This window comes from Sapajus apella, unplaced genomic scaffold (assembly GCF_009761245.1).
Source record: "Sapajus apella isolate SASKATOON/1434 unplaced genomic scaffold, GSC_monkey_1.0 scaffold200, whole genome shotgun sequence".
Classification (NCBI taxonomy): domain Eukaryota; kingdom Metazoa; phylum Chordata; class Mammalia; order Primates; family Cebidae; genus Sapajus; species Sapajus apella.
This window is the reverse complement of record NW_022437140.1, coordinates 240,521-267,790: the sequence shown is the minus strand read 5'-3', so window position 1 is coordinate 267,790 and position 27,270 is coordinate 240,521. Positions and strand designations below refer to the sequence as shown.

The window sequence follows — 27,270 nt, the reverse complement described above, 5'->3', positions numbered from 1 at the left end:
TAAAAAAAAAAAAAAAAAAAAAAAAAAAAGAAAATCAGTTGTATTTTTGTACATTATCAGTGAACATTCTGAAAATGAATTTAAGAAAAGTTACATTTAATATAGTATCAAAAATAATAAAATACTTAGGAATACATTTGACAAAAGAAATGAAAAACTTCTCTAAGAATTATAAAACATTGCTGAAAGAAACCTAAATAAATGCAATGATATTTCATATTCATGGTTTAGAATACTTAATCTTGTTAAGATGGCAGTATTCATCAAGTTGATCTACAGATTTCAAATCCCTTTCAAAATGCCAGCTAACTTTTTTGTATAAATTGACAAATTGGTCCCAAAATTCATACCAAAATACAAGGGACACAGAATAGAACAGTCTTGAAAAATAATGAAGCTAAGGGTTTATACTTTGCAATTTTATGACTTACTAATTAAGACAATATGGTTCTGGCATAAAGGCAGTCATTATAGTTCAGTGGAATAGAATCGAGTGTCCAGAAGTAAAACCATACATTTGTGGGCAATTGATTTTTGAGAAGGATGTCAAGACAATTTAGTGGGAAAAACAATCCAGTCTTTTCAATATGTAGTGCTGGGACAACTGAATATCCACATGCAGAACAATGAATTCGAACCACTTCTTTATATTACATATGAAAATAGATCAAAGACCTAAATGTAAGTCGTAAAGGTTTTACAGGCAGCTGTAGTGGTACACGCTGGTAAGTTTAAGTCCCATCTACTCGGGAGGCTAAGGCAGGAGAATCGTTTGAGTCCACCCTGGGCAACATAGTTGAGACCTTATCTCAGCGAGTCAGGGGAAGTGTCTTAGGGGTAAAACTTCACAACCTTAGGTTTGGCAATGGATTCCTAGATATAATACCACAAGCACAAGCAACAAAAGGAAAAAGATAAATTGGACTTTATCAAAATTTAAAACTTCTGTGCATTGAAGGACACTATCAAGAAAGTGAAAAGACAACCTATAGAATAGGAGAAATACTTGCAAATCATATGTATGTTAAGGGTTTAGTATCCAGAATATATAAAGAACACTCTGTCACCCAGGCTGGAGTGCAGTGGTACAGTCTTGGCTTACTGCAACCTCTGCCTCCCTAGCCCAAGCTATCCTCCCACCTCAGCCTCCCAAGTAGCTGGGACTATAGGCACATGCCACCACACCCAGCTAATTTTTGTATTTTTTGTAGACATGGGGTTTCACCATGTTGCCCCCCTGGTCTCAAATGCCTAGGCTTAAGTGATCCACCTGCCATGGCCTTCCAAGGTGCTGGGATTATAGGTGTGAGCCACCACGCCCACTCTGTAAAGAAAGCTTACCATTCAACAACAAAAAGACAAACAGCCCAATTAAAACATGGGCAAAGGATTTGAATAGACATTTGTCCAAAGAAGATAACAGATAGCCAACAAGCACATAAAAAGATATTCAACATCTTTAGTCGTCAGGAAATGCAAGTCAAAACCATAATGAGATACCACTTCATACCCACTAAGATCACTGTTTAAAAAAATAAAAAAAGAAGGAAAATATGCATTGATGATAATGTGGAGAAATTGGAACCCTAAAATGTTGGTGGGCACATAAAATGGTGTGGCCACTGTGGAAAGAGAGGAATGAAGTACATCCATGCTGCAACATGGATGCACCTTGAAAACATATGTTAGGTGAAAGAAGTCAGACATGAAAGACTGCATACTGTCTGATTCCATTTGTGGCATGCCCAGAACTGGCAAATCCATGGAGACACAAAGCAGATTAGTGGTTGCCTAGGGCTGGGAGCTTGGGAGAAACTGGAGAATGACTGCTAATCAGAACAGGTTTCCTTTTGGGGTGATGAAAATGTTCTAAAATTGATTCTGGTGATGTTGTACAAGTCTGTGAGTATACCAAAAATCATTGAATCATAGACTTTAAATGGGTGGATTATGTGATACGTGAATGTATCTCAATAAAATTATATTTAAATAAAAAAGAATGGTAATACAGGAAACAGAATGGATATTAGAGGTTTGAGAATAGCAGAGAAGATATGAAATAGTATCTGGGAGGTTGGAAGAATGAACTAACTAGGAAAATATATTAGGATTGCCAGGAAGTACTAAGAGACCACTTCAGATTTTGATCTTAAATAAAAAGTGAGCCCAGTCAGCACTGATATATGTGTTTTTGTTCCTGTCACATTCAGCAGATAGGACATATAATAAGTAGAGGGCTGTATTTAACCAAAGTTGGAGTTTGCAAGTACAGTAGAAAGAAATTGAGAGAATATTCAAGGGAATTGTTAATATGATACCTATGCACACTATGAAGGAATGGGAGGATATGACAGGGTAATAAACAGTGAAAAGATGATAGTAGTATAGGATCAGATGTCCTAGTGGGGCTGAAGGGTGATTGGCATAAGAACATTAGAGAGGATGAGTTGGACAAGTTAGGTGATGGTGATCAGAGAATGGACACTTGAAATTGAACTCATCATTAATGATAGGCTCAGCTAGAGTTCTTCATTGGAACCATAGAAGTAGGAAGATGAGGCCGGGTATGGTGGCTCACGCCTATAGTCCCAGCACTTTGGGAGGCTGAGGCAGGTGGGTCACCTGAGGTCTGGAGTACGAGACCAGCCTGACCAACATGGAGAAACCCCGTCTCTACTAAAACTACAAAAAAAAAAAAAAAAAATTAACTGGGCATGGTGGCACATGCCTATAATCCCAACGACTTGGGAGGTTGAGGGGAAACACTTGAACCTGGAAGGCAGAGGTTGCGATGAGCCGAGAGCTTGCCATTGTACTCCAGCCTGGGCAGTAAGAGCAAAACTCTGTCTCAAAAAAAAGTCAGAAGATGAATTGACCGCTTACTTCTGCCTATGTAAGTGTGATACATAGCTGGTACCATTTTAGAGGCAGGGGACAGAAATTGATTCATAACATTTGGTGGATGCCTTAGGGCATTAGGCTCACTCCTCTCTTGGAACCCCACTGGAGAAAGGCTGAGATGGTAGGAGCCATAGGATTTAATAAACAAGAGGTCAGGGAACTGAGAGGCCAGAGTACTAGATGGATCATATCTTGGGCTGAACTAACAAAAACTGCAGCTTCATATGGTTCAGTCTAATATGTAGATATTGAAATCAAGAATGGTGGCAAGAGTGGTGAAGAGAAAGACAGTAAGTGATAAAACTTTCACTCAGCGGGTGGGACGCAGTGGCTTACGCCTGCAATCCCAGCACTTTGGGAGGCTGAGGCAGGCAGATGATGAAGTCAGGAGTTTGAGACCAGCCTGACCAACATGGTGAAATCCCATCTCTACTAAAAGTACAAAAATTAGCTGGGCGTGGTGGTAGGTGCCTGTAATCCCAGCTACTTGGGAGGCTGAGGCAGGAGAATTGCTTGAACCCAGGAGGCGGAGGTTGCAGTGAGCCAAAATCACACCATTGCACTCCAGCCTGGGTTGCAGAGTGAGATTCTGTCTCAAAAACAACAACAACAACAACAAACACTTTCACTCAGTGCCCAGGCATTGCTGTGGGGAAGGGGTGACTAGGATGATAGTAGATTACTACCTTAGGTTAAAGTAGGGGAGTGGTACAATAGTTTGTGCTTCAAACTGGGTTTTTGCAATAATCTGGAAGCAGCGATGGAAGGATACTCGCCCCAGGTCTGGTAGTGTTGTGGTCAATAGAAGAAGAAACATTTAATATTTGAGAAAGTACAGTGAGAAGCAGTATCCTCATGAAAGCCTTCTTTAAATCAGAGCGAGAAGAGGGAACTTGCACAGGAGGTTGAGAACAGGGATTTTGCTGATCACTGACACAAATTGTAGAGGGCAAAGTTACTAATATTTCGAGCGTGGGAATGGGAGATTGAGTTGGATTAGAAAAGTCCCCCAAATGACAGAGTCATATGTGGATGAGAATCCAGGTGAAGAGGTATGCCAGAGGAGGCTTGGATTTCTTTTGGTACCCAAGATAAAGACAATTAAGGCATAATAAGATTGGTCCTGGTTATCTCTTGAAGGAACAGCACTATCCAGTGGGATCTTGTGCAATGATAGAAATGTTCTATATTTGAGATGCCAAATATGGTAGCCACATGTGGCTATTGAGTGTTTGAAATGTGGCTCATGGGACTAAGGAATTCAATTTTTTAATTATTATTTTTTGAGATGGAGTTTTGCTCTTGTTGCCCAGACTGGAATGCAGTGACGCAATCTCAGCTTGCTACAACCTACAACCTCCACCTTCCAGGTTCAAGTGATTCTCCTGCTTCAGCCTCCCAAGTAGCTGAGATTACAGGCATGCGCCACCATGCCCAGCTCATTTTATATTTTTAGTAGAGACAACATTTCACCATGCTGGCCATGCCGGCCTTGAACTCCTGACTTCAGTTGATCCACCTGCCTTAGCCTCCCAAAGTGCTGAGATTACAGGCGTGAGCCACTGTGTCTGGCCTAGTTTTAAATTATATTTAATTCTAATGAAGATTTAAATTTAGCCACATACGTCAGAGAGTCATAGATAATTTGTTCTTTTTTTTTTTTTTTTTGACGGAGTCTCACTCTGTCGCCCAGGCTGGAGTGCAGTGGTGCAGTCACCACTCACTGCAACCTCCGCCTCCCAGGTTCAAACATTTCTCCTGTCTCAGCCTCCTGAGTAGCTGGGATTACAGGCAGTCGCCACCATGCCCAGCTAAATGTTCTATTTTCAGTAGAGACAGGGTTTTGTTGTGTTGGCCAGACTTGTCTCGAGCTCCTGACCTCAAGTGATCCACCTGCCTTGGCCTCCCAAAGTGCTGGGATTACAGGCATGAGCCACCACACCTAGCCAATAATTTGTTCTAATAATAACCTTTGATTGAGACTCGTCTCTGAGGTCATTGGTTGTAGGGAGGCAGACAGCATGGCTGCCTCACTGTGTGCAGGTAGAGCTTACCTTCCCTTGTTTTCCTTATATCCCACTGAAGAAGTGCTAGGCTGAAAGAGGGGTGGTCTTAGCAGGAAGAGACACAACTCTGAGTTCCCATTATTTTCTTCTGAGGTGGTTTTGAGGTTGAGGGAAACAAACAGAGAAGACTTTAACCACTTGTCATTCTGTCAAAACTCCCTTGTTTGTATATATAATTTCCACTGTCCTCAAGGAACTATTGTCTTTACTATTTACGGTACTAGGCCATATGTTTTTTATTTTTTATAGCTTGTTTTCTTTGAATTTTGGAAACAAATGTGTTGATGTTTATATAGTATTGATAATTGTTCTGTAATGCCTAGGCTATTTACTTGTCCATTTTGTTTGTAAAATTTAGTATGGAAACCACTCAAGACTAAGATCTAACAAACCCAAATTGTAGGCTGGCTAGTGGTCACTGGTTCCATGAATGAGTTTATGTCTTTAGATAAGGCTAAGAAAAAAATCTGGAAGAAGAAAAATGAAAATTATATAAACAGTGAATAAATGAAACTAATGTTTACTGAATGCTTTCTGTGGGCTGGATACTCTTACAGTATTTGATATGATTGTCACCAAAACTCATTAGGTTAAATCCAGTTATCTCATTCAACAGGTAGATTGTTACTCAGTTTAGGGAACTTGTCTAAGGCCACACAGCTAGTAGAGGCCCAACTTAGACACCTCCTGTCCAACTCTAAAGCCAGTGAGTGCCCTTCACTACAAGGCAGTACTGATTATTTGTATCTTAACAGTGCCAAGCCACATTTTTAAGTGCAGCCCCTTAGAGCATTTCACATACAATGGAATGTAAGCAGCTGAGGTATGGTCGTATGTTTATTGTCATCTCTCTCAGCTTTCAGTGATACCTGTCCTCTTCTGCCTTTCCCTGATAGCTGTACTCAGATACCATTGTTCCCTTTTGAAATCTGTGGCTGGTGTTATCAGCAGTTTGGTTTTTGGATGTATGTTTCCCAGTGAATTCTCTGCCTGCAGCTAGTTTAAATAGCCATCTCAACCCTCAGAAACCACAAGTGTTCCTTCAGAGCAACCTACACTTCTCTGCTCTTTTGTAGGGGCAGTAGGTTTCAAAGGAAAAACAGAAAACAGTGGCAAGCCCCAGTCCAGTCTGTTGTGATCATAACATTTAATAATATTACCGTATAGTCCTAACTATAAAGTTTCTCCCCTCAGATTCTCTTTTACCTGCCCACTCATTTACTACTTAACCACCTCTTCTCTTCCCATTCTTTAGCTTCTTATCTTCCAGGAGAGGCAGCCTGCTCTTGTAGAAGAACATATGTTTCTGTAAAGTCAGATTTGCATTGCATTTCTTGTGCAATTTTTTTTTTTTTTTGGCTTTGTGACCTTGATCAGGTTACTTAATATTTCATTGACTATAAAATAGAAATGATGAAATATTCTTCATAGGGTTGTTGTAAAGATAGAAATTCTGTTTATAAAGTCTCTGGCACAAAGTGAGTCCTCATAAAACAAGAGCTCTTTTTTCCTTTAGAATCTATTGATACAGTTTGATTCAGCAAATATTTATTAGCATTTAATCTGTACTAGACTGCTGAGGATGCTGAAGAGAAAAAAATGAAACAAAATAAAACCCAGAGTCCCTGAATTCAGAAAGTTACACAATGTGGAAGGGAGACTGACATAAATGAATAGAAACAGAAATGTGCTAAATACAATAGTGGTGTATATACCGTGCTAGAATCAATTCTTTTTCCAACCCTCTCTGTGGAGTGGTTTCCAAGTATTTCTTTTGGAAAAATACGTGGTAGTCAAGATGGGGGACATACAGAGAAAGAAAAATAAAAAATACAACTCCTAAAGGATTCTGTAATCTTGGAGGTGCCAGCCTTTTAAGGATTTCAGCAAGGCACTTGATAAAATCTCTCATGACGTGCTTGTATGTAAGATAGAGAAGTATGGGCTGGTTGATAGAATTGGAGGTGGATTTGAAGCTGGTTTTGTCCTGGATGTTTTTTCTCCTGGAGTACTTTAATTTTACTTATAAAATCTCTGGGTTGGAAGGAACCTTAGATCATTTAATCTGTGCCTGACTATATATAATCTGATTCCCCCCCTTCTAATTTTTAATTCGACTTACAGGAAAGTATAGTGGAAAGTATGCCTTCTTCCTCTTCCAGTCTTCAAGTATCCCTGTCATCCTCCCCAGAGGCAAACACTATTATTAATTGCTTGTGTTATTATCTTGTTTTATTATACATATCTCTTTACATGTTGTGTTGTAGTGATTTGAATGTGTATGCTGTCTCCATTAGTAAACTGTACTCTCCTTAAGAGCAAGGACATTGCCTCATAATCTCCCGTATCTCCCCATTACTTGCACATTGAAGATTGTCAATAAATGTTTGCCTGATTAATTATTTATTAATTATTTAAAGGAAAGTTGGGACCAGGGAAAAGACAGGCTTCTCTGGTAACATGCCACAGTTTTGTCCTTGACCATATCCTTTATAACCATTTTTCCCTAGTGACTTGGTTGAAGATGTAGAAAGCATGGTTGTCATATATACAGATGACACATAGCTGAGAAAGATAGCTAATAACATCAGGTGTCAGAGTCAAGACTGCAAATGATCTCAATAGACAGGAATATTCAGCTGAAAAGATCAGGGACAAATATAAAATCCTGTGTCTAAGGAGAGGAAAAAAAATACCCAGCAACTTAGGTACCCAAGTACAGAATTAAGAGACTTGTCTTGGTAACATTGTATTGTATTGCAGTGTACTGTAGTGTAGATTTTTTTTTTTTTTTTTTTTTTTTGTTGAGATTCTCTAGCTCTAGCTCTAGACACTCTAGGCTGGAGTGCAGTGGTGCAATCTCAGCTCATGGCAGCCTCAACCCTCCCCCCTGGCTCAAGTGATCCTCCCTCCTCAGCCTCCTGAGTAGCTGGGACTACAGGCATGCACCCCCATGTCAGCTATTATATTTTTTGTGTAGAGTTTGGAGTTTTACCCTATTGCCCAGGCTGGTCTGGAACTCCTGGTCTTATGTGATCCGCCCACCTCAGCCTCCTTAAGGTGTTGGGATTACAGGCGTGAGTCACTACGCACAGTGATAACATTTTATTTGAAGATAATTTGGGAAGGTAGGGGATGGACCTTAATTTCCTTTAAGTTCAATTTAAGCCAGTAGTATACGAGGATTATCAATAAAGCAAATACAGCCTTGACTGAATCAGTAGAATATGAGTCCACATGGGGTAGCCTGTGGTTCTTCTGTTCTCTTTACTAGTTGGATTATTTGTTGAATATTGGGTTCTGTTTGGGGTGCTATGCATATTAAGGAAAACGGACAAATTGGATTATATAATATCTAAAAGAGGTTAATTAGGAAGGTAAACATAAATATAGGAATCAGATCTAGATTCCATCCTGGGTTTTACTATTTAGTAGTTTTGATAGCGAGATGAAGTCCATTCCTCTCAGTTTATTTCCATACCATTAAAATGGGGGAAAAGTAATACCAATCTGGAGGGTCATCATAAGGATTAGAGGAAACCTAGGCACTCAAAGGTTTGGTAATCCAAATCTTAATAGAATAGCTTTAGTAACTAGGTTCAGTTCTTCCTTTGATGATGGTTGCATTTTAGTGGGCGAGAAAACTGAGTAAATTCAGGATTTTATAATGCAGCTTGTTAAGTGTTCAAAGAGCTGACCTCTGGAAAGGTGGGTAAATGTATTCATATGGTCCCCAGTAAATGCAGATTGAGCCAGATTGCAAATGGAATGGGTTTCCCTAGGAGGAAGTGAATTTCCCTCATTGAAAAGATACAGTCAAGTTAGCCGGGCGCGGTGGCTCATGCCTGCAATCCAGCACTTTGGGAGGCCAAGGTGGGTGGATCACCTGAGGTCAGGAGTTCAAGACCAGCCTGGCCAACATGGTGAAACCCCATCTCTACTAAAAATACAAAAAAATTAGCTGGGTGTGGTGGCGGGTGCCTGTAATCCCAGCTACTTGGGAGGCTGAGGCGGGAGAATCTCTTGAACTTGGGAGGCAGAGGTTGCAGTGAGCCAAGATTGCGCCATTGTACTCTAGTCTGAGTAACAAGAGTGAGATTCCATCTCAAAAAAAAAAAAAAAAAAAAAGATACAGTCAAGACCATATGATTACTTGTCAGAGATGTTTATAGAAGGCATTTTTGTATGAGTAGGAGGTTGATCTAAGAAGGTTAGGCAAATAGTGGCCAGCCATGGGCCAAATCTAGCCAGAGACCTGTTACTGTAGATAAAGTTTTATTGGAATGTACCTATTTGTTTATGTATAGTTTGTGACTGTTTTCCTGCTACAGTGCAGAGTTGAGTAGTTGTGACAGAGACTATATGGCCTGCCAAGCCTAAAATATTTACTCTCTGTTCCCACAGATAAAGTTTGCTGACTCACCCTGGACTAGATAAATGCTTCACAACCTAAGTTACTCGTAACCTTTCTAAATTACCTGTTGTGGGGGTTTCAGGTGTTAGGAGGAAAAAATGCAGAGTTTTAAGTGAAATTGTCATAGTTTTTCTTGTTATTGCAAGGAATTAACTGGAAAACACTTGATTAAATAACCTCCAAGATGCTTTAAGAGACTGATTTTATAGACAGATGTTTTTTGGTATGAGAGACAGTGTATTTGTATATCATTTGGGCTAAAGCCATTTATACCCACTAGAATTGGGAGGTGGTACTAGTGTAGTGAGAAAAGACTGGTTGTATTAACTCTTCTGAGCCGCAGTTTTCTCACTGCAGAACTTTGCAGAGTTTTGTGAAGATTGGAACTTATGTAGGCACTCAGATGTACCTGTCATTACTGTGTTTCATAGAGGACCTCACTGGAGTGTTATACCAGATAGAGTTTTGCTTGGAAAAGTATAAATCCCTCCCTTGAGTGCTGCAAGCTGGGATAGTACACAGAAACCTTTGTTGGTGTGGAGTAGATCTTTAGATCTCATGGCTTAGCAAATAGCAGAATATCTTGGGGCAGACAGAATGTTGTCAAAACATTTGTCTTGGTGCAAATGTTGCAATTGCTATTCTCAATGCTAGAAAGATTGAGACTTCCCAAACAATGTACTTTTCCCAGTGGGATAAGGTTTTAAATTTTGCTTCTTCATATACATTTTGTCTTTCATATTCAGAGTCTACTGCCAGCTAACTATATGTGTGCATGCGTGTGTGTGTGTGTGTGTGTGTGTGTGTATATATAAATATATGTATGTATTTTTTTTATTAAAAGTATTGACTCGGAGGCAAAAAGAGGCCAAGACCAAGAATGATGGTGGGACAGCTGCCCAGACTTCTCCAGACATTGACAAGTAAGTAGGTATGGTCCGTTCACAGAGCTCTTGTATAACATGCCATCGTTTGGAGTGACTAAAAAAACCAGTTTCTATATTACCCTGTGTTTCTTTGGCCTGCCAATCACTTCATTGCTTGGATGCCTGAATTTATTTTTCTTATTCCTAGTCTCTGTCAGTGTAGGTGGCCTTTGTATCCCTTTTTAATACATTAAAAACAATCCTGCCACACCCTCTACTTCCACATTGCTCTTAGGTTTCTGTTTTTTTAATTTGCATATTGATGTTTGGTGCCCTATGGGAAGCATTGAGCATTTTATTATGTAATAGTACAGAAGTTGAATTGCAAAAGGTTGGGCAATATAGAAGACATTTTTTGGTTGTGTGTTGCAGCTTGACTAAGAAAGCTCATTCTGAGGAAGGTGTCAGGGTAGGTGCTGCCTCCTGAAAGTAAAGCCGTTACCAACAGTAGATTAGAGCAGTTACTAAGCAGAAACTTTTATCTTTGAAACATAGATCTTAGACCCTGATCTGTCTTCCCTAATTTAGTTGAGCAGAGCTGATCCTTTGGAATCTTACTGTAATGTAGACATTCCTCTAGGAATTCCTCACATTGTATTGTAGTAATTTTTTTTTTAAAAGAACATTTCTGTGTTCCTGGCTAGTCCAAGTTTTTTGAAGACAGATACTTGCCTTCATTCATGTTTATATCCCCAGCTTCTAATAAAACGTGTGTCTGAGACAGCAATAACAATAAGAGCTGTTTGTTTAGTGCCTAATATTATGTGCCAATCATTGTGCTAGGTGCTTTGTAACTCTCACGGTAGTTGACTTAAGGTAGTTATTCCTTCTTTTTTTAAATAAGGAAGCTAATGAGAAATTACATGTAACTGCAGCTCACTGCAGCTAGAAGTGACAAAGTCTGTCTGACTCTAAAACTCCTGCCTCTTAGGCGGTGATTCTGTCTCTCATGTAGTAGTGAATTAATAAATGCTTTTTGCATTAATTGATACAACTTGAAAGGTATACTAGTCTAGCTTTTCTTATAAGGCAGCATTTTGCTTGCATTCTTCTGGATAATTAAGTATTTGAGAGACTTATTTATCCTATTTTCAGAAAAAATCTTCCTTATAGCTAATCGAAGTCTCCCTTGCTGTAGTTACTGAATAAAAATGGCCAGAAGGAGATGTCCAAGGTAGCATTCTTTGGAAAATTTTCTTTAACTTCTTAAAACCAAGGTGATCTTATGAGTCAGGCAGATCTAGTGTCTGACAATTATTAACTATAAGACCATAGTGAGACTAGCTCCTTCTTAATGGGGCTGAATAATTAATTGAGAATTGTGTTTAAAAGGCCTTGCCCAGGTTCTCACCACAGAGAAAATACTTAATAAATACCCCAATGATTCCATTTTTATTGATGCCCAGTAAATTTTACCTCAAGGACCTACTTTTCCTCTCTTTCCCCAAACTCTACTCTTTTAAAAAGATAAAAATAGCTATGGACATAAAATTACGCAAAAGCCTCTGGCAGAACCACATGGTTTTTAGTAATTTCTTAGTTGATGTTGCAGATTGTAGAATTAAGAAAGTCAGCATATAGACAGACTTGATTTACTAATCAGACAAGTTCATCCACCCTGGTAAAAATGTCAACTTAATTTAATGCTCTTGGTGCTCCCTTATCTGTTGAAATTTTAACACCTCTTTGAAAAAACTATTACACTTAATTTCAGAAGAGTTTGACAGAATATTTTATTTCTGAAGAGCAATCAGCATTGTTTGAGATAGTTTGAAGAGCTGATTCCATTATCATCCCACTGCTGCAACAGCAGGGTACAGAGAAACAGCCAGGGAAAACTGCTAATCACTCAGTCCTTTTGATTGGCGTTGGGTTAGTTTTATTGGCGATCCTGCTGAGTAAATCTGCATTGGTTGATATGTCTCCTCCACAGAATAACTTTGGGATGTAAAAACACCATTTGAGACATATCCAGGGGACCAGAGGCAAAAGCACATCTTAAAACTGTGTTTTCTTCCTTTTTTCTTATTGGCTAGGAATGAGAAGTGTTATCTCTGTAAATCCCTGGTCCCATTCAGAGAGTATCAGTGTCATGTGGACTTTTGTCTCCAGCTTGCGAAGGCTGACCAAGGAGATGGGCCTGAAGGGAGTGAAAGAGCATGTTCAACTCTGGGGGGGAAGCGGCAGCAACGGCTGAGGAACCCAAAGGTATGCATAGAGTGTTTTGGAAAAAGCTAGCTAACCCTCCTGATTATCAGTTGTTAGAGGCCACAGTTCTGTTCTGGCTTTTTCCCTTGTCTCCTTCCCCTCTTCCCTCTCTTTATCTTGAAACAATATTTGTGCTTTTAAAAATTATTTTTCGTTTTAATTTAAAAAGTAATACATGTTCATTGTAGAAAATATGGAAAGTTCAAAAAATATAAATAATCAGGGGAAATCACCCATAGTTTAGCTACTCAAAGATGATAACTTTTAATGTATTGGCCTATTTTCTTCTGGTCTTTTTTTCTATGCATTGTTAATGTAATTGACACTATTCTCCCTCTCCCCTCTTCTCTCTCTCAATATATATACAATAAGCGCACATACGCACACATATTACATACTATATATCAAGTACTATATGTATACTATATTCTATATAGTACTCGATATATAGTTTTCTGTTTATGAAAACTTAAGGTGTAGCATAAACATCATTTTGGGTTTTATTTTTAAAAATTACTGTTACTGTATATATTACACAGATGGTCATTTAACCATTCACCTGTTATTGGACATTTCGGTTCTTTGGTATTGTAAGATTGTATTTAAAACATTAATCAGCCTTTATACTACTATTTCCTTAGAATCCATTTCCTGACATGGAACTATTAGGTCAATGGATGTATACATTTTAAAGTCTGTTGAAACCTGCCAAATTGCTTTCCAGAAAGGATATCCAATTCATAATCCCGCTGCCAAGAATATATGAGAGATCAACTCTGTTGAACTCCTTGTGTACCCCACCTTAGGAAGCTGCCGAGTCTAGGCCATGGTCACTGGGAAGGATGGATGTACTCACTTTCTGGGCCTTGTAATTCAGGAAGACCAAGTTTTGACTTAGATATGAAAGATAAAGCAGCAGCTCCATATTCTAGGGTTACCAACAAAGGAGTCACTATACACACTAAAATGAGGAAGCTATTGTCTGTCATGCCAGAAGAAAGAGACCTCTCTATGGATGGGGTGATTTTGAGGTGGAGATTTGGAGTTATGGTTTATAGGTAAGCGCTTACTTATACAGCCAGTTTATTCTTCTAGCATCACTGCCTGTAGACACCACCTTAAAATTTATTTTTTCTTTTAAATCCATGGTAATCTTGACATAGCGATGTATTCTCTTCATTACAGTTTGTTTTTTCACTTGTGTACCCTCATTTATTAGAAAACAAGGCCAGGCGTGGTGGCTTACGCCTGTAATCCCAGCACTTTGGGAGGCCGAGGCGGGCAGATCATGAGGTCAGGAGATCGAGACCATCCTGGCCAACATGGTGAAACCCCATCTCTACTAAAATATAAAAAATAACCTGGGTGTGGTGGTGCATGCCTGTAGCTCCAGGTACTCGGGAGGCTGAGGCAGGAGAATTAGTTGAACCCAGGATGCGGAGGTTCCCGGGAGCTGAGATTGCACCACTGCACTCTAGCCTGGTGTGACAGAGCAAGACGTCATCTCAAAAAAAAAAAAGCAAAAGACTTCCCTAGACCTGTGGCCCCACATCTTTTTTCTTCTGTAAACACATGTGATCTGGGCCATGGAAGTTGTATTTTAAACTCTCTGCCTTGAAGTTTTGTCTATTTTTCTCTGTTACAGAAAAAAGGCCACAGTGAAGGCCGACTCCTTAGTTTCTTGGAACAGTCTGAGCACAAGACTTCAGGTGAGGACCCCAGGACCAGTTTTTTGGGCTTCTGCCTAAGGCCTTTCAGTGCAGATAGCCATCGCCAACCCCCTATTTGCTGGGGTTATCTGGGTACACACGTGACTCAATCAGCCAGCCTTTGAGACTCAATCTAGGTCATCTCTCTCTAAGGAAGATAGGACAATATGCTGTCTTTTTCATCCTGTGTTTCATTTCAGGCTTTACAAAGCCTTGGATCAGGACTGCCTGTTGAATTCGGAAAAAACACTATCAAAACACAGGGGAATACGACAAGCCCCAAGTATACCTTCTAAAGGAACAGGCACAGAAAACTAGATATGGAGACATTATTGCTTCCTCCTCTTGTTTTGTGTATCATTCATATATTACCTTTAGCTTAGTGTCCCAACCTGCGATCTTGAGGGTTTGTGCCTAGTATTTAAGGAGTGGTAGAGTGTATTGGTTAAGACCATTGCAGGGAGTTAGTGATACCAAACCTCATAGATAGCAAGAATTATATCTGGTAAAGCTCCAAACATATTCCCTGGCATAAGTAGGCTCTTGATAAATGTTAATGCTATTATTACTGTTGTTATTAGTTGCTATTGTTAAAATTCACCAGATGCAGATGGACGAGGAGCTTTTGCTTAAGCCTTGTGAGATTTGCTTACCATCTACTTCTAATAGTTCATTCCCACCAAGCAAATCTGTTGTGCCTTCTGATGACTATAAAAAGGCAGCCTCTGCCAACCTCATATCCTGTTGTCTCTAGATCACCAGTTTGTGAATCTCTGCAGGTGGCAGATTTCCCTTGGCAACTCCTTGTTCCTCAAGTCAAGAATTGAAGTAGATTTATTCAGAGGTTGTTCATTCAGAAGTGTTCATCTGAGTGCTCCTACAGCTCAGTCTGTTGGACACTAATGCTCACATTTGTGGGTTTAGGGGATTGGGGATCTGAGCTGCCTCGGTAGGCCTGATGAGCAGCAGTGCCTAGAATACAGGAAGCAAAAGATCAGTAAGAAGTGATATGATTCCTAACACTACTACCAACATTACTATTTTTTCTTTCATATCACAGATGGAGAGATCAAGTCTTCAGAAACAGGAGCCTTCAGGTGAATTGGGTTGTGCACTGAATTGTGGCTGTCAGCAGTTCTGAAAAGTGCAGGCCTGGTCCTGTGTTCTGTGTGTAGTGTGATACTCAAACTGTTGCAGTAGAAATCACTGTGGAACTATTAGGACCTCTTTGTCGGTATGATTCTGTGCTCCACATTTATCTGAGCTAAGGATTGGATAGCTCGATTCATTCATTATGTTAAAACAAGCAGAGCAAAAGTTACGTCTTATTCTTCTCTACCTCTCTATCCCCATCCAACCCTAGTTTTCTGACCTGGATTCTCAAGCAGCTTGGGAATTTGGATCTAACTTCTGATTCTCTCGATGACCAACTTTAAGTATATGATTTACCCAGTGACTTCATCTGTGAAAGCAGTGATGATATGTGGTGGGATTATTACAAAGAATATTTTTACTAATAATCCCCTGATATGTAAAATCTCCTGATACAGTGTATAGCATATCCTTGATGCTGAATAGGTTTATATTGAATCTGAATTTTTTCCTTCTCTCTAGGGTGCCCTCACCAGGGATGGAAGAGGCAGCCTGTAGCAGAGAGATGCAGAGTTCCTTCACACATCATGACTTAAATGAATCTCCCATCAAGTCTTTTGTTTCCATTTCAGAAGCCACAGATTGCTTAGTGGACTTTAAAAAGCAAGTTACTATCCAGCCAGGTGGTCGGACACGGACCAAAGCTGGCAGAGGAAGGAGGAGAAAATTCTGAATTTCTAGGGTCCAAAGGTTGACAAAACCATTAGTAGGAGGGGTGGGCCGTGTTCTGGTTCATTGTTGAGCAAGTTTTAGCCCTGCAGTTTTCACCACCAGCACCCACTCAGCATTCTGGTTTTTATGTTTTTTATGATCTATGCAGATAACTGTGTATAGTATTCTGTTTTATAACAGTTTGTTTAAATTTACTTACAGTTAAAAGAAAATTTAAATATATTTATGTTTGTATGAAATCTTATTTCAGTAGATGGAAATTTTAATTTTTTTTTCTTTATATTGCAGGGTTTGGGATGGGGATATTTTCATCATAGAGGTAGTTTATTAGACTCATAAATCACATGCTGAATGAATTCCATTATTGATCCTTGACATACATGTATATATTTACTTGATGTGTACTGCACAATTCTGAACACTGTGTGGTTACTTCCTTGACTGTTTCTGACATAATTCTGGGAGGTGCCGGGGCATTGACTCCCACTATCTATTCTGCTGTCCCTACCATTCAGTGACCTGTCCCCTTCATCTTGTACTCACAGTGGAATTCTCAGCCTGAACATAGAATCTTTGAGGGATGTGTCCTGCCATTCTTCCCAGGAATGTGTAAGTGAACACTCGGTTATTAGGTCCCTATGTAATTATGTTTTCTAAATAGATTAACCAGTGGGGATGCCAGGCATATTCATCTGTTCAAATCAAGATTGGTTCTCTTGATGCCAAAGGTTAGCAGCAACAGGAAATAGCTTCTATTTTGGTAACATTACTAACATAGTGCACATTCCTTACTATGTTGCCTAGGAGCTTCCAGTGCAGAACAGAGATGTGGTCTGTTCTCAGTGCATGCACAGACTCCAAGGATGAGAGGATGTCATTTGGCAGAAGCAGCTACCTGAGGGAAATGACCAAACAAGGCTGTGAAGAACTCTAGCTTTGGCCAAAGCTGATTTGAAGATGTAATGAAAAACTTGGGGGAGGTGGCTGTTGACCAGGAAAGGATCTTGGGGCAGGATAAACAGGCACACTCAAAAAGGCTCTCCTAACTTCTGATTATGTCCAAAGTTTTCTTTTAACATGAAAATGAAGTCTGTATTAGATTGGGGAGTTTACACATGGCTGGGATGGAAGGTAACACAAACATTAAGGCCTTGTTCCTGCTTAGAGGTCCCTTTGCACACAAGCTTTTGAGTTAGAAGATGACAAGATGGCGATGTCACTGTCTTTTCCTTCCATAGATAACGTCTTTGGGTTGGATGGCACTGACCTTGTGGCTAGCATCACATAAGAAATAACTATTATTCTTTGAGCAACTACTACACTCCAGGTGTAGCACCGGAGCGAGCAGAAAATCAACAGCAAGACAAAACTATGCCAAATTGCAGGGTCTTTATTGCCGGTGGCCACGGAGGACTCATATCTCTCCAACCTGTGGCCCCGAGCTCAGGGGGAGCAGGGCCTTTAAGCTGCAAAACCACATCCTTATTCAGGGGGGCCCAGGGGTGTGCAAGGCAAGCTGTCTGTACAGAAGCTAAAGTTAGCGGTTTGCTGCAAGGGGCAGGGGGTAGCAGTGGAAATTTTTACCCTTAACACCTCTGAGAACTGCAGTACAATAAGTTTTGAGAATTACACCTCTTCCCAGGGCCCAGGTGGCTTCTCTATAAGATGGAAGTGCTTAGGCTTCTGTTTTTGCCCCATCTCATTCACCCCTGTTGTTTGTACATGAATTAAATCATTGATTTCCTGATTAAGACTGATTGATCAGTCTGGCTCAACAGCTTATACTGGGATCTTAGGACCATTAATTTTACAGAATTTATTCTTGTTTGGATTAGTCTGAGTAGTTGATTCAAAAGGCAAGGGCCGAACATTAGTTTCAATATGAGTGGGGTTAGGGGTCCTGCCAATCCGGTGAGTAGGGAGGTAAGCCAGGGGGACCAGGAGAACATTCTTTGATACCAACTTTTAGAAGCTTCTCTGAAGTGTTTTCTGGTTTTTAGATTTTGCCTAACTAGGGTAAGGCTGTTTTGGATTAGTCCAGATTTATTAGCGTAAAAACAACATTCCTCATTGAGAGCTGCACAGAGTCCCCCTTGTTTTAGAAATAGTAAGTTCAGCCCTTGTCTATTTTGGAGTACCATCTCAGCTAGGGAGTTAATCTGGTCCGCAAGTTAGTTTTATAAATGGTGTATATTTGAGTCTATATGGTGGGATAGGGCCTTGAAGTTTTGGCCTCCAGTCACTAGGGCTGAGATGTTTATGGCTGCAGATCCGGCAATTTCAAGTTCTGCTAGTAGGGGTACGACTAGAGGAATTCGCTTCCAGAGTGTAGTTGAGTGAGAGAGGGCAATGAGAGTTAAACCTTGTGGCCCACTATAGATATTTACGCCGGGCAAAATGTATACCGGGGTACAGAGACGGGTCTCGAGAAATTGTTAAACTGAAAAGTGGAAATGCAGTTAGTGAGACCGAAAGTGCAGGCTAACCAAGATGAGTCTGGGGCAGTATAGTAAAAATTTGTTTCGTTATAGGTCAAAAGGAGGATGTCATTATAGAATTGCTGGTATGGGGAGTTAGTGAGGATATAGTTAGGGGAATGATAATATTTACCCTTTCCTTTTAGATCATCTAGAGTTATGTGGAACTTTCTTTTAGAACAGGGGGTGCTGGAGGGGGTTATGTTCTGCTGCGCTGCTAAGCCTGTGTAAAACGGCGGCTGTGGGTTTAAGCATAACCAGCAGTCTGCACCCAGGTTTGGGCTAGACTGGTTAAGTAAGTGATGAGTTGAGGACAGTATGTCTGGGAGGTTTAAATCTTCTATGGCTAGATTTGTTACTGAGTGGGAAGTGGAGGGAAGGGTAGGATTAGGAGACTGGACTTTTCGGGTTTTGGGGAAAGGTTCCCGGGGTTTTAGGACTTCTGCAATTTTTCCTATAGGGCGGTTAGGTCGTGGCAGGGCCATGTGCTGGATGGTGAAAATGTTGCCCATATCCCACCCGCTCATATATACTCTGAGGCCCCAAGTTTGCTCTGTTGTCCATCTACTATCTGGGGTAGCTACAGTTATTTTGACTGAGTTACAGGAACCAGCAGAGCTGGGATGGGGAGATGCCCGCTGGAAGGAGATGAATGAGTCTTTGTTTTTGATATAGCCCGATATGGTAGAGATAGTTTCACAACCCCAGTGGGGGCAATGGAACTTATTTAAATTTCCACAGTTTCATTTTTTTTTGTGGGGTGGACCCTGGACATAAGTATAATCCCATGGTCTGGAGTTTTTTCTCTGCTTCTGTACTACTGCACCCGGCTATACTTTCACTTATTCTGAATTTTAGGTATTGGCCCAGGAGGGCACAGAGGCCTAAGGTGAAGACAGCAGGGTTTCTTGGGGTATACTCAAGGGTTAAGTTGACAAGGGTGGATTCCTTCTTTATTAGGGAACTAACATAATTTCCCGTGGAGCCCACTGTAAGGATTCATTGATAATGAGTGGGCTCCAAGGGAGGTCTTTTTTAGGGGTTTACAGCAAGGGTTAGGGAGACAAGGGTGGTGACCGCGAAGAGCACAAAAGTTTTAGCTTTAACGGATCCAGTGATGAGTGGTCAACTTTTCATTGCTCTTCCAGTGGGGCAGTCTTAACGTGGGTGTGATGAATCCAGGCAGTCAGTCCGTCCACCTTAAGTGCGGTGGGAGTGGTCAGGCTATCTGTGTAGGGTCCTTTCCAACGAGGAGTCAGACCGGAGGCTGTGAATTTCTTAACAAGGACCGAGTCCCCAGGCTGGAAGGAATGTGCTGGCTGGTTTGAGAGGTCCACTGATGGGGTTCGAGTGTCTCTGATGAGCTGATGCACCTGGAGTTGGACAGACTGAAGTGCCTGTAAGGACTTAAGGAGTGTATGGTTATGGATTTCACCTTGCATGGTATCTGCGGGTTTTGGGAGCAAGGGAGGGGACCTCCCAAACATGATTTCAAAGGGAGAGAAACCTTTGTGGTAGGGGGTACATCGGACACGGAGGAGGACAAAAGGAAGCAAGCTGACCCAATTCTCACCGGTTTCCAGGATAAATTTTGTCAGAGTTTTTTTAATGGTTCTGTTTATTTTTTCGACCTGACCTGAACTCTGGGAGCAATAGGCACAGTGTAGTTTTTAAGATATGCCCAATGCTTTGGCCAGGCTTTGAGAGATTTGAGTCATGATGGCTGGCCCATTGTTTGATCCCAGCATTAAAGGCGGGCCAAACCGGGGGACCAAATCTTGTAGGAGTTTCTTTGTGACTACCAAAGTAGTTTCAGCTTTAGTGGGGACAGCCTCAACCCATTCAGAGAACGTATTCACAAACACAAGAAGGTATTTGTAGCCACTTAGCGGGGGCTTTACTTCAGCGAAATCTATTTCCCAGTGCTCCCCAGGGCTAGTTTCCCTAAGTCATATTTCTGCCTGGTTAAACTTGTTGCCTTTTGGATTTACCCTAGCACATATATCACATCAAGCTGTAGTTTTCTTAACAAATTCATGTAAATGTGGAATGTGGTATCTGGCTCTTAACAGCTTAATTAGTTTTGTCTGTCCTAAGTGTGTGGCCTGATGTGTGTCCTTAACTAGCGCCCATCCTAGAGCCTTGGGGACCACAATCCTTGTATCCGGTAGGATTTACCATTCTGTGGAATTTTGTGTGGCCCCATGTTCTTTAGCAAAGTTTTCTTCATCAGGTGAGTACGTAGGAGTAGGGGGCAGGGTTGGGGCCGGCAGAGTTACAAGAAGAGTCAGGGGTTTTACTGGCCCCAAGACTGCCTGTCTGGCTTGTAGGTCAGCTGCTCTGTTTCCCCTTGCCTCTGGTGAATCTCCCTTCTGATGTTCTTTGCAGTGTATTAATGCCACTGCCTTAGGCTTTCAAATAGGCTCTAATAGGGCTAGGATTTCCTCTTTATTTTTGATGATTTTTCCTTTTGAGATGAGTAGCCCTCTTTCTTTATAAATGGCTCCATGTACATGGGCCGTAGGAAAGGCATACCGGCTATCCGTGTAGATATTAACAGTTTTTCCCTCCGCCCAGTCTAAGGCCTTTGTTAGAGCTATGAGTTCTGCCTTTTAGGCTGAGGTTCCATGCAGAAGAGCCTGGGCCCGTCGACCACGAAACTGCTGCCATCTGTATACAGTACCTCCTCTGGGTTTTGTAGGGGGACATCAGTAAGGTTCGGTCAAGCAGCATGGAGGACGTCCATTGTCTGCTGGCAGTCATGTACTGGCTTCTCCAGCTCGCTGTCAGGTAGCAGCGTGGCTGGGTTTAAAACTGTAGTCTTTAAAAATTTTATGCGGGGCTGGTCCAAAAGCAAAGCCTGATACTGAACTATGTGGACATTTGACATCCATTTTCCTGGCGCTCCACGGAGTAGGGACTCCACCGCGTTGGGTGCCACTAAGTTTAACTCCTGCCCTAAGGTTAATTTGTCCGCCTCCTTGACCAAGAGGGCCATAGCTGCAACTGCCCTTAGACAAGTTGGCCACCCAGAGGCTATGGGATCAAGCCTTTTTGAAACGTAGGCGACTGGCCGGGACGATGGTCCCAATGTCTGGGTGAGCGCCCCCTTAGCGACTCCCTGTTTTTCATGTACAAACAACCAGAAGGGCTTGGAGATGTTTGGCAAGGCCAAGGCTGGGGCCGTAGTTAGGGCACTTTTGAGCTCGTCAAAAGCTCGTTGTTCTGTCTTAGTCCAAGTTAAGGGCTGAATTCCTTCAGTGCAGGCATACAGGGGCTTAGCTATCTCAGCAAATCCCAAGACCCATAGTTTGCAATACCCAACCGCCCGAAGGAATTCTCGAACTTCGAGTTTTGTGGTAGGGGTGGGTATTTGCAGCACTGCTTGCATTCGGCTGGGTGCCAGTGCCCTGTTGCCTTTTTTTATAATATAACCCAGATAAGTAACTTTTGGCTGACAGAGCTGGGCCTTTTTAGCTGAGACCCAGTAACCTAGAGTTTGTAGGGTCTTTAGTAATGACTGGGTGGTCTCTTGACAGGCCTCCTGGATTTTTGTAGCCAAGAGTAAGCCATCCATGTACTGCAGTAGGGTGCACTTGGGGAACTCAGCTCGGAAAGTGGCAAGATCTTGGCTAAATGCCTCGTTAAACAAAGTGGGGGAGTTTTTGAACCCCTGAGGCAGTCTTGTCCAAGTGAGTTGTCCTGAGACCCCAGTATTGGGGTCAGTCCATTTAAAAGCAAATATGGGCTGGTTAATAGGAGCCAGTGGGATGCAGAAAAATGTATCCTTGAGATCCAGAACAGTATGATGGTGGTGCTCTGGGCCCAAGAGACTTAGGAGGGTGTACGGATTTGGGACCGTTGGGCGGACAGCTTCCACTCGTTTGTTTACTTCCCTTAAGTCCTGCACAGATCAATAGTCCTTTGTGCCTGGTTCCAAGACAGGGAACAAGGGAGTATTTCAGAGGGACTGACAAGCAATAAGGATTCCTCCTTCTAGGAGCCTGGATATATGTGGAGTAATTCCCCATCTGGCTTCTTGGCCCATGGGATATTGTCGTACCTGAACTGGAGTTGCTGTTGCCAATAGCTGGACTACGACTGGGGTACGGTTATTTGCCAAGCCTGGAGAATTTGTTTCAGCCCAGACTCCAGGTATGCTTTCTTGGAACAGGCGGAGGAGGTTTGATATTGGTGGTTGGTCTGTTTCTGAGGATAAGGTTTCCTGCAAGAGATACTCATCTGACAGGGCACAGGTGATGAGGATTTGCTGGGGTGGCCCTGATGCCTAACGAGGAGGAATTGAGAGGCAAGCTTGACTCTCACAAAAAGAAATGTTTGCTTGAAGTTTGTAGAGTAAGTCCTGTCCTAAGAGGGGGTATGGACATTCTGGAATAACTAAAAAGGAGTGGGTGACAGTGCCGTTCCCCAGATCAACAAGTTGGTTGGTGGTCCAAGGGCTTGTTGTGGTTTTTCCTGTGGCCCCTTGAATAATTGTTTTTCTACTGGATAGTGGTCCCAGAGGCTGAGTAAGGACTGAATGAGCTGCCCCGGTGTCTACTAAGAAGCTGACAGGCGTGCCCCCAATCTTTAAAGTGACCTCGGGCTCCTGGGGGCTTAATAAGTAAGAGCCCCAGCCCTGTCATTTCTGGCTCTGTAAATTGAGAATGGCTCGTGGCTGCCTTTCCTGAGCTGTGTCTTGCCTTTTCCTCTCGGGGCACTTATTTTTCCAATGACCTTCCTGTCAGCAGAATGCGCACTGGTTATTTCTAAGCCAGGGCCGGGGACCCCGAGGGCCTCCTGTGGGGTCACTTGACCGGGGCCTTGGTCCCCGTGGAATAACTTGGGTTTCCTGAAGAGCTGCTGTTATTGCTTTAGTAACTCTCTTATCCTGCCTCTCCTCTGAGGTATTCCTATTATTAAAAACTTTTTGGGCAGTTTCCCACAATTGAGTTAAATTCATTCCTTGGAATCCTTCCAACCTTTGTAACTTTTTCCTGATATCTGGGGCGGACTGGGAGACAAAAGCCAGATTGATGGCCCGCTGGTTTTCTAAAGCCTCAGGGTCATTAGGAGTGTAGGTGCGATATGCATCTTGTAGGTGCGATATGCATCTTGCAGGCGCTCAAGGAAAGCAGCCGGCGACTCCTGTGGACCCTGAGTTATGGTCCCTACCTTGGAGAGGTTAGTGGGCTTATGAGCCGCTTTCCTAACCCCCTCTAATAGATACCCATGAAAATTGTTCAAAGCCTGCAGACCCGCCAAAGTGTTTGGGTACCATTGGGGTCGGGTGCAAGGGAATATTTCATTAATTCAGCCCTGGTTTTCCTCCACCGTACCTCTCTGGAGACCTATGATAGACTTTAAGACCTTCTGCCTAATCCTACTCCTTTCTTCAGTGGTGAAGAGGATTAGAAATAATTGTTGACAGTCATCCTGTGTGGGACGATGGGTTTGTAAAACAGATTCCAGGAGCCCTGTGAGCACCTGGGGCCTCTCAGAGAATGGAGGGTGTTGAGTCTTCCAACTGTACAAATCACTTGAGGAGAAAGGGATATGGACAAAAAATGGCCGGCCCCTGTCACTGTCCCATGAAGGGGGTGCCTCCCTGAGAGGAAGGACAGCTGGGGGATGTGGGGTCCCACTTCAGGTATGTAAAGGGTATAAGGGCTGGCTACTAGTACTGTCCGGAGTGGGGTATTGGCCCCTTTTCTCGGGGGGCCTAGAATAAGGTGGAGGTAACTCTTGGTCTTCTGCCAAACTAGGGAGTATAGTTGGTGCTGAGGGTGATTTTTTTGGGCCTGGGGTTGCTATCATAGCTTGTAGCACAGCCTGTTTGATGCAACGATTCAGCCGGCGGGGGGGCTGCTGGACTAAACCTAATCATTGATCAATGTAGGGGAATTGATCAGGGTGGCCTGGGGAACCTGTTACAACATTCCAGGTGGCCTGGGTTATTTTTGGGTCATAGGTTCCCATATCTGGCCACCCCAATCCAAATGATGGCCATTCTAATTCACAGAGGGTACGAAGTTTTTTGGGGGTTAATTTAACGCCATACTGACCAGAAAACACCGCCTTAAAATTTACTGTCATGCACTGGAGGGGGGTGCAGGGTTGGGAGTGTGATGAACCCATTTTCGTCACCTTCTCCTACGTTCCCCAATAACCACCTGGGCTTTTCTGCTTTTATGGTATAGCCAATTCTGGAAAGCCTCGAATTCAAATTGTGCCCGTTCTAGTATTGGGTTTAGCAATGCTTCCACTGCTAGGTCTTGTAAAGAAAAGACTGTTAAGTTGATGGGTCTATCTCTAGTCCGGGCCAAGGGGACAGGTGGTAGAGGCCAAGGAAATGTATATGGCTCCCCACTATTTAGCCACAACTGGCAGTAGTAAGCCTGGTGAAGATTTAATGCCACTCGGGCATAATTCTCTTTTATGTATATCCTGGCAGTCAGAGGCTTTGGGAAGGTTGGGAAGTGACAAAATAGGTGGACTAAGAGATCTACTGGTTGAGAATTTTGAATCCACCACACTTTATAGAGGGTATAAAATCTTTGCCAATCAGTTTCTAGTAGGCCATGACATCCAACCTCCCAACAGTCAGGATGGTGCCAATATATAGACTCATGATGTAGGATTGGGCAACGCTGGTAACAACATTGAATGTTTTTTTTGACAGAATAGATAGCTACTCCTTTCCCATTCTAATCAGAAAAGAAGAGCTGGCAGGTTTTTACCTAGGATTTGATTTCCCAAGACTCCAAAGAAACTACATCCGAGTCGTCGAGGACAGAATCTTCTCCCGGACATGGAAGAAAAGGAAGAATGAGAAAAGGAAAAGTGAGGCCTCAATTATAGAAAAGGAATAGGAAAAGGAAAGAGAACAGAGTTATTTTCAAGGGCATAAATTCGGTAAAGGTCCCCTGCAGCCAGTGGTCCGTCAGCCACTGTAAAATGTTTTCTACCTCAAGGGAAGCAGGCCTGAACCACTGTATATTAGCCAACAAAAGTCCAACAAAACTGGTGAATCTACAATACAGACAGAACCACATATAAGATGGACAGACAAAGGATGGGTGCCCCCCTAGATGGGAGACCAGTCTGATGCCTGCCTGGCCACGTTCCCGGAGGGATATTTCAGGACGTCTTGGCTAAGGTGTACCCGTATAAACCCCGGGCCTGGTCACCTCAGAATTTTTGGTTCTGAGGTGAATTACCATTACGCCTTATGACGCTCCTGTGGAATCGTGGGTGAAGGCCCTCACAAATCCTGTAACCTACTGGCCGTGGGACTACGTATATACACATTCACTCTCACACTCACACAGAGGTTACAGAAAACAACCAAATGTTGATACCCACTATACTAGCTACCAGATGCCAGAGCCTCAGGTGATGTCTCGGGGAGGCTTGCTGGGGTCAGAGTTGCAGTGACCGCTTCCAGTCCCCTGACTCAGGCTACAGATACCAATGGACTAGTCCCCAGATTCCAGAACAGACTTACCTCCGGAGGTTCCCAGGACCCTGAAGAATTTTGGGTGAATGTTGGCAGCATGGTGACACAGTTGCCATGGGGCCTGAACCCTGGGGCCCTGGAATGTCTCAGGGGGCGCCTCCCCTAGGGATCCCTGGGGCGGGGGCAACCGCCCGGCTGAGGCTCTGAGACGGCTTTTGTCTGGTGATGGAGGGAGAAAGGAAATCTCACTGGGGCCTCCAGATGTAGCACCTGAGCGAGCAGGAAATCAACAGCAAGACAAAACTATGCCAAATTGCAGGGTCTTTATTGCCGGCGGCCACGGAGGACTCATGTCTCTCCAACCCGTGGCCCCGAGCTCAGGGGGAGCAGGGCCTTTAAGCTGCAAAACCACATCCTTATTCAGGGGTGCCCAGGGGTGTGCAAGGCAAGCTGTCTGTACAGAAGCTAAAGTTAGCGGTTTGCTGCAAGGGGCAGGGGGTAGCAGTGGAAATTTTTACCCTTAACACCTCTGAGAACTGCAGTACAATAAGTTTTGAGAATTACACCTCTTCCCAGGGCCCAGGTGGCTTCTCTATAAGATGGAAGTGCTTAAGCTTCTGTTTTTGCCCTTATCTCACAGGCAATGTATATGGCCTTCATTTAATCCTCATAGCAGCCCTCTGGGGTAGGTATTATCTCAGTTTCCAGATGAGGAAACAAAGGCTTAGAGGAACAAGTAAGCCACTTTTTGTCCACGGCAGTAAGGCCACAGTGCCCCTACTCTTCGTTCCTAAAGAAAATGCTATATTTTGACTCCAGTATTATTTTCCTGTTTTCCTTCTAGTGAAAAGTAGTTTATCAGCTATGTCTCATAAGCTTAACTCTCGCTTGTTTTCCGTCTCATTAAATGGCAATTTATTGGAGGTAGAGCTCTGTAAACGGGATAGTGTGTGTATCTGTTTGCTTGAAGATAAGAAAAGGGAAAGGGCTACTTCTGGAAAGTGAATTATTTAGCTTAAAATTGAGCAGTCTCCCTAAAACATGAGTCAATGGCAGGAGGGTATGGATCAGCCAGACCAGGAACCATAGACTTAATTATTAGCTAATGGGGAGTCAAAGGAAGAACAGCTACCCGCTGCCCCTGTCACCTCCCTAAAACAGTCTTATTTGCCCGCAATTTATTCTCCCCATCCTGTGATCCTGTGAGAGGAGCATTAGTGAAAGAATGAAGAGACAGTGGCAAATATGTGAGATCAGCCTACATACGCACCCTGCTTCTGATAAAG

The 27,270-nt window shown here is 42.5% G+C and overlaps 2 protein-coding genes across 6 annotated transcripts in view; one reads left to right on the top strand and one right to left on the bottom strand.

Moving 5' to 3' along the window:
* UIMC1 (ubiquitin interaction motif containing 1) overlaps positions 1 to 16,292 on the top strand; it is a 169,025-nt gene extending 152,733 nt beyond the window's left edge. For 4 of the 5 annotated variants that reach the window (XM_032269844.1, XM_032269843.1, XM_032269845.1 and 1 more), the window contains 5 exons: positions 10,226 to 10,304; positions 12,344 to 12,515; positions 14,161 to 14,224; positions 15,285 to 15,321; positions 15,839 to 16,292. In XM_032269844.1, coding sequence (XP_032125735.1) covers positions 10,226 to 10,304; positions 12,344 to 12,515; positions 14,161 to 14,224; positions 15,285 to 15,321; positions 15,839 to 16,049 — 563 coding nt within the window. In that variant the 3' untranslated portion in view covers positions 16,050 to 16,292. The remainder of the gene's footprint in view (positions 1 to 10,225; positions 10,305 to 12,343; positions 12,516 to 14,160; positions 14,225 to 15,284; positions 15,322 to 15,838) is intronic. The other variant, XM_032269848.1, reaches the window with a different exon arrangement.
* A 3,212-nt stretch (positions 16,293 to 19,504) lies between these two features.
* LOC116543905 (retrovirus-related Pol polyprotein from transposon opus) lies at positions 19,505 to 26,326 on the bottom strand. Its single transcript, XM_032269861.1, has one exon. It carries the CDS (start codon positions 22,100 to 22,102, stop codon positions 21,248 to 21,250), a length of 855 nt encoding a protein of 284 aa, XP_032125752.1. The 5' UTR covers positions 22,103 to 26,326; the 3' UTR covers positions 19,505 to 21,247.
* Positions 26,327 to 27,270: the final 944 nt, after the last annotated feature.

Bases quoted from the DNA above. Each gene is read 5' to 3' on its own strand.
- LOC116543905 (XM_032269861.1), bottom strand. From the start codon at position 22,102: ATGGATGGCTTACTCTTGGCTACAAAAATCCAGGAGGCCTGTCAAGAG.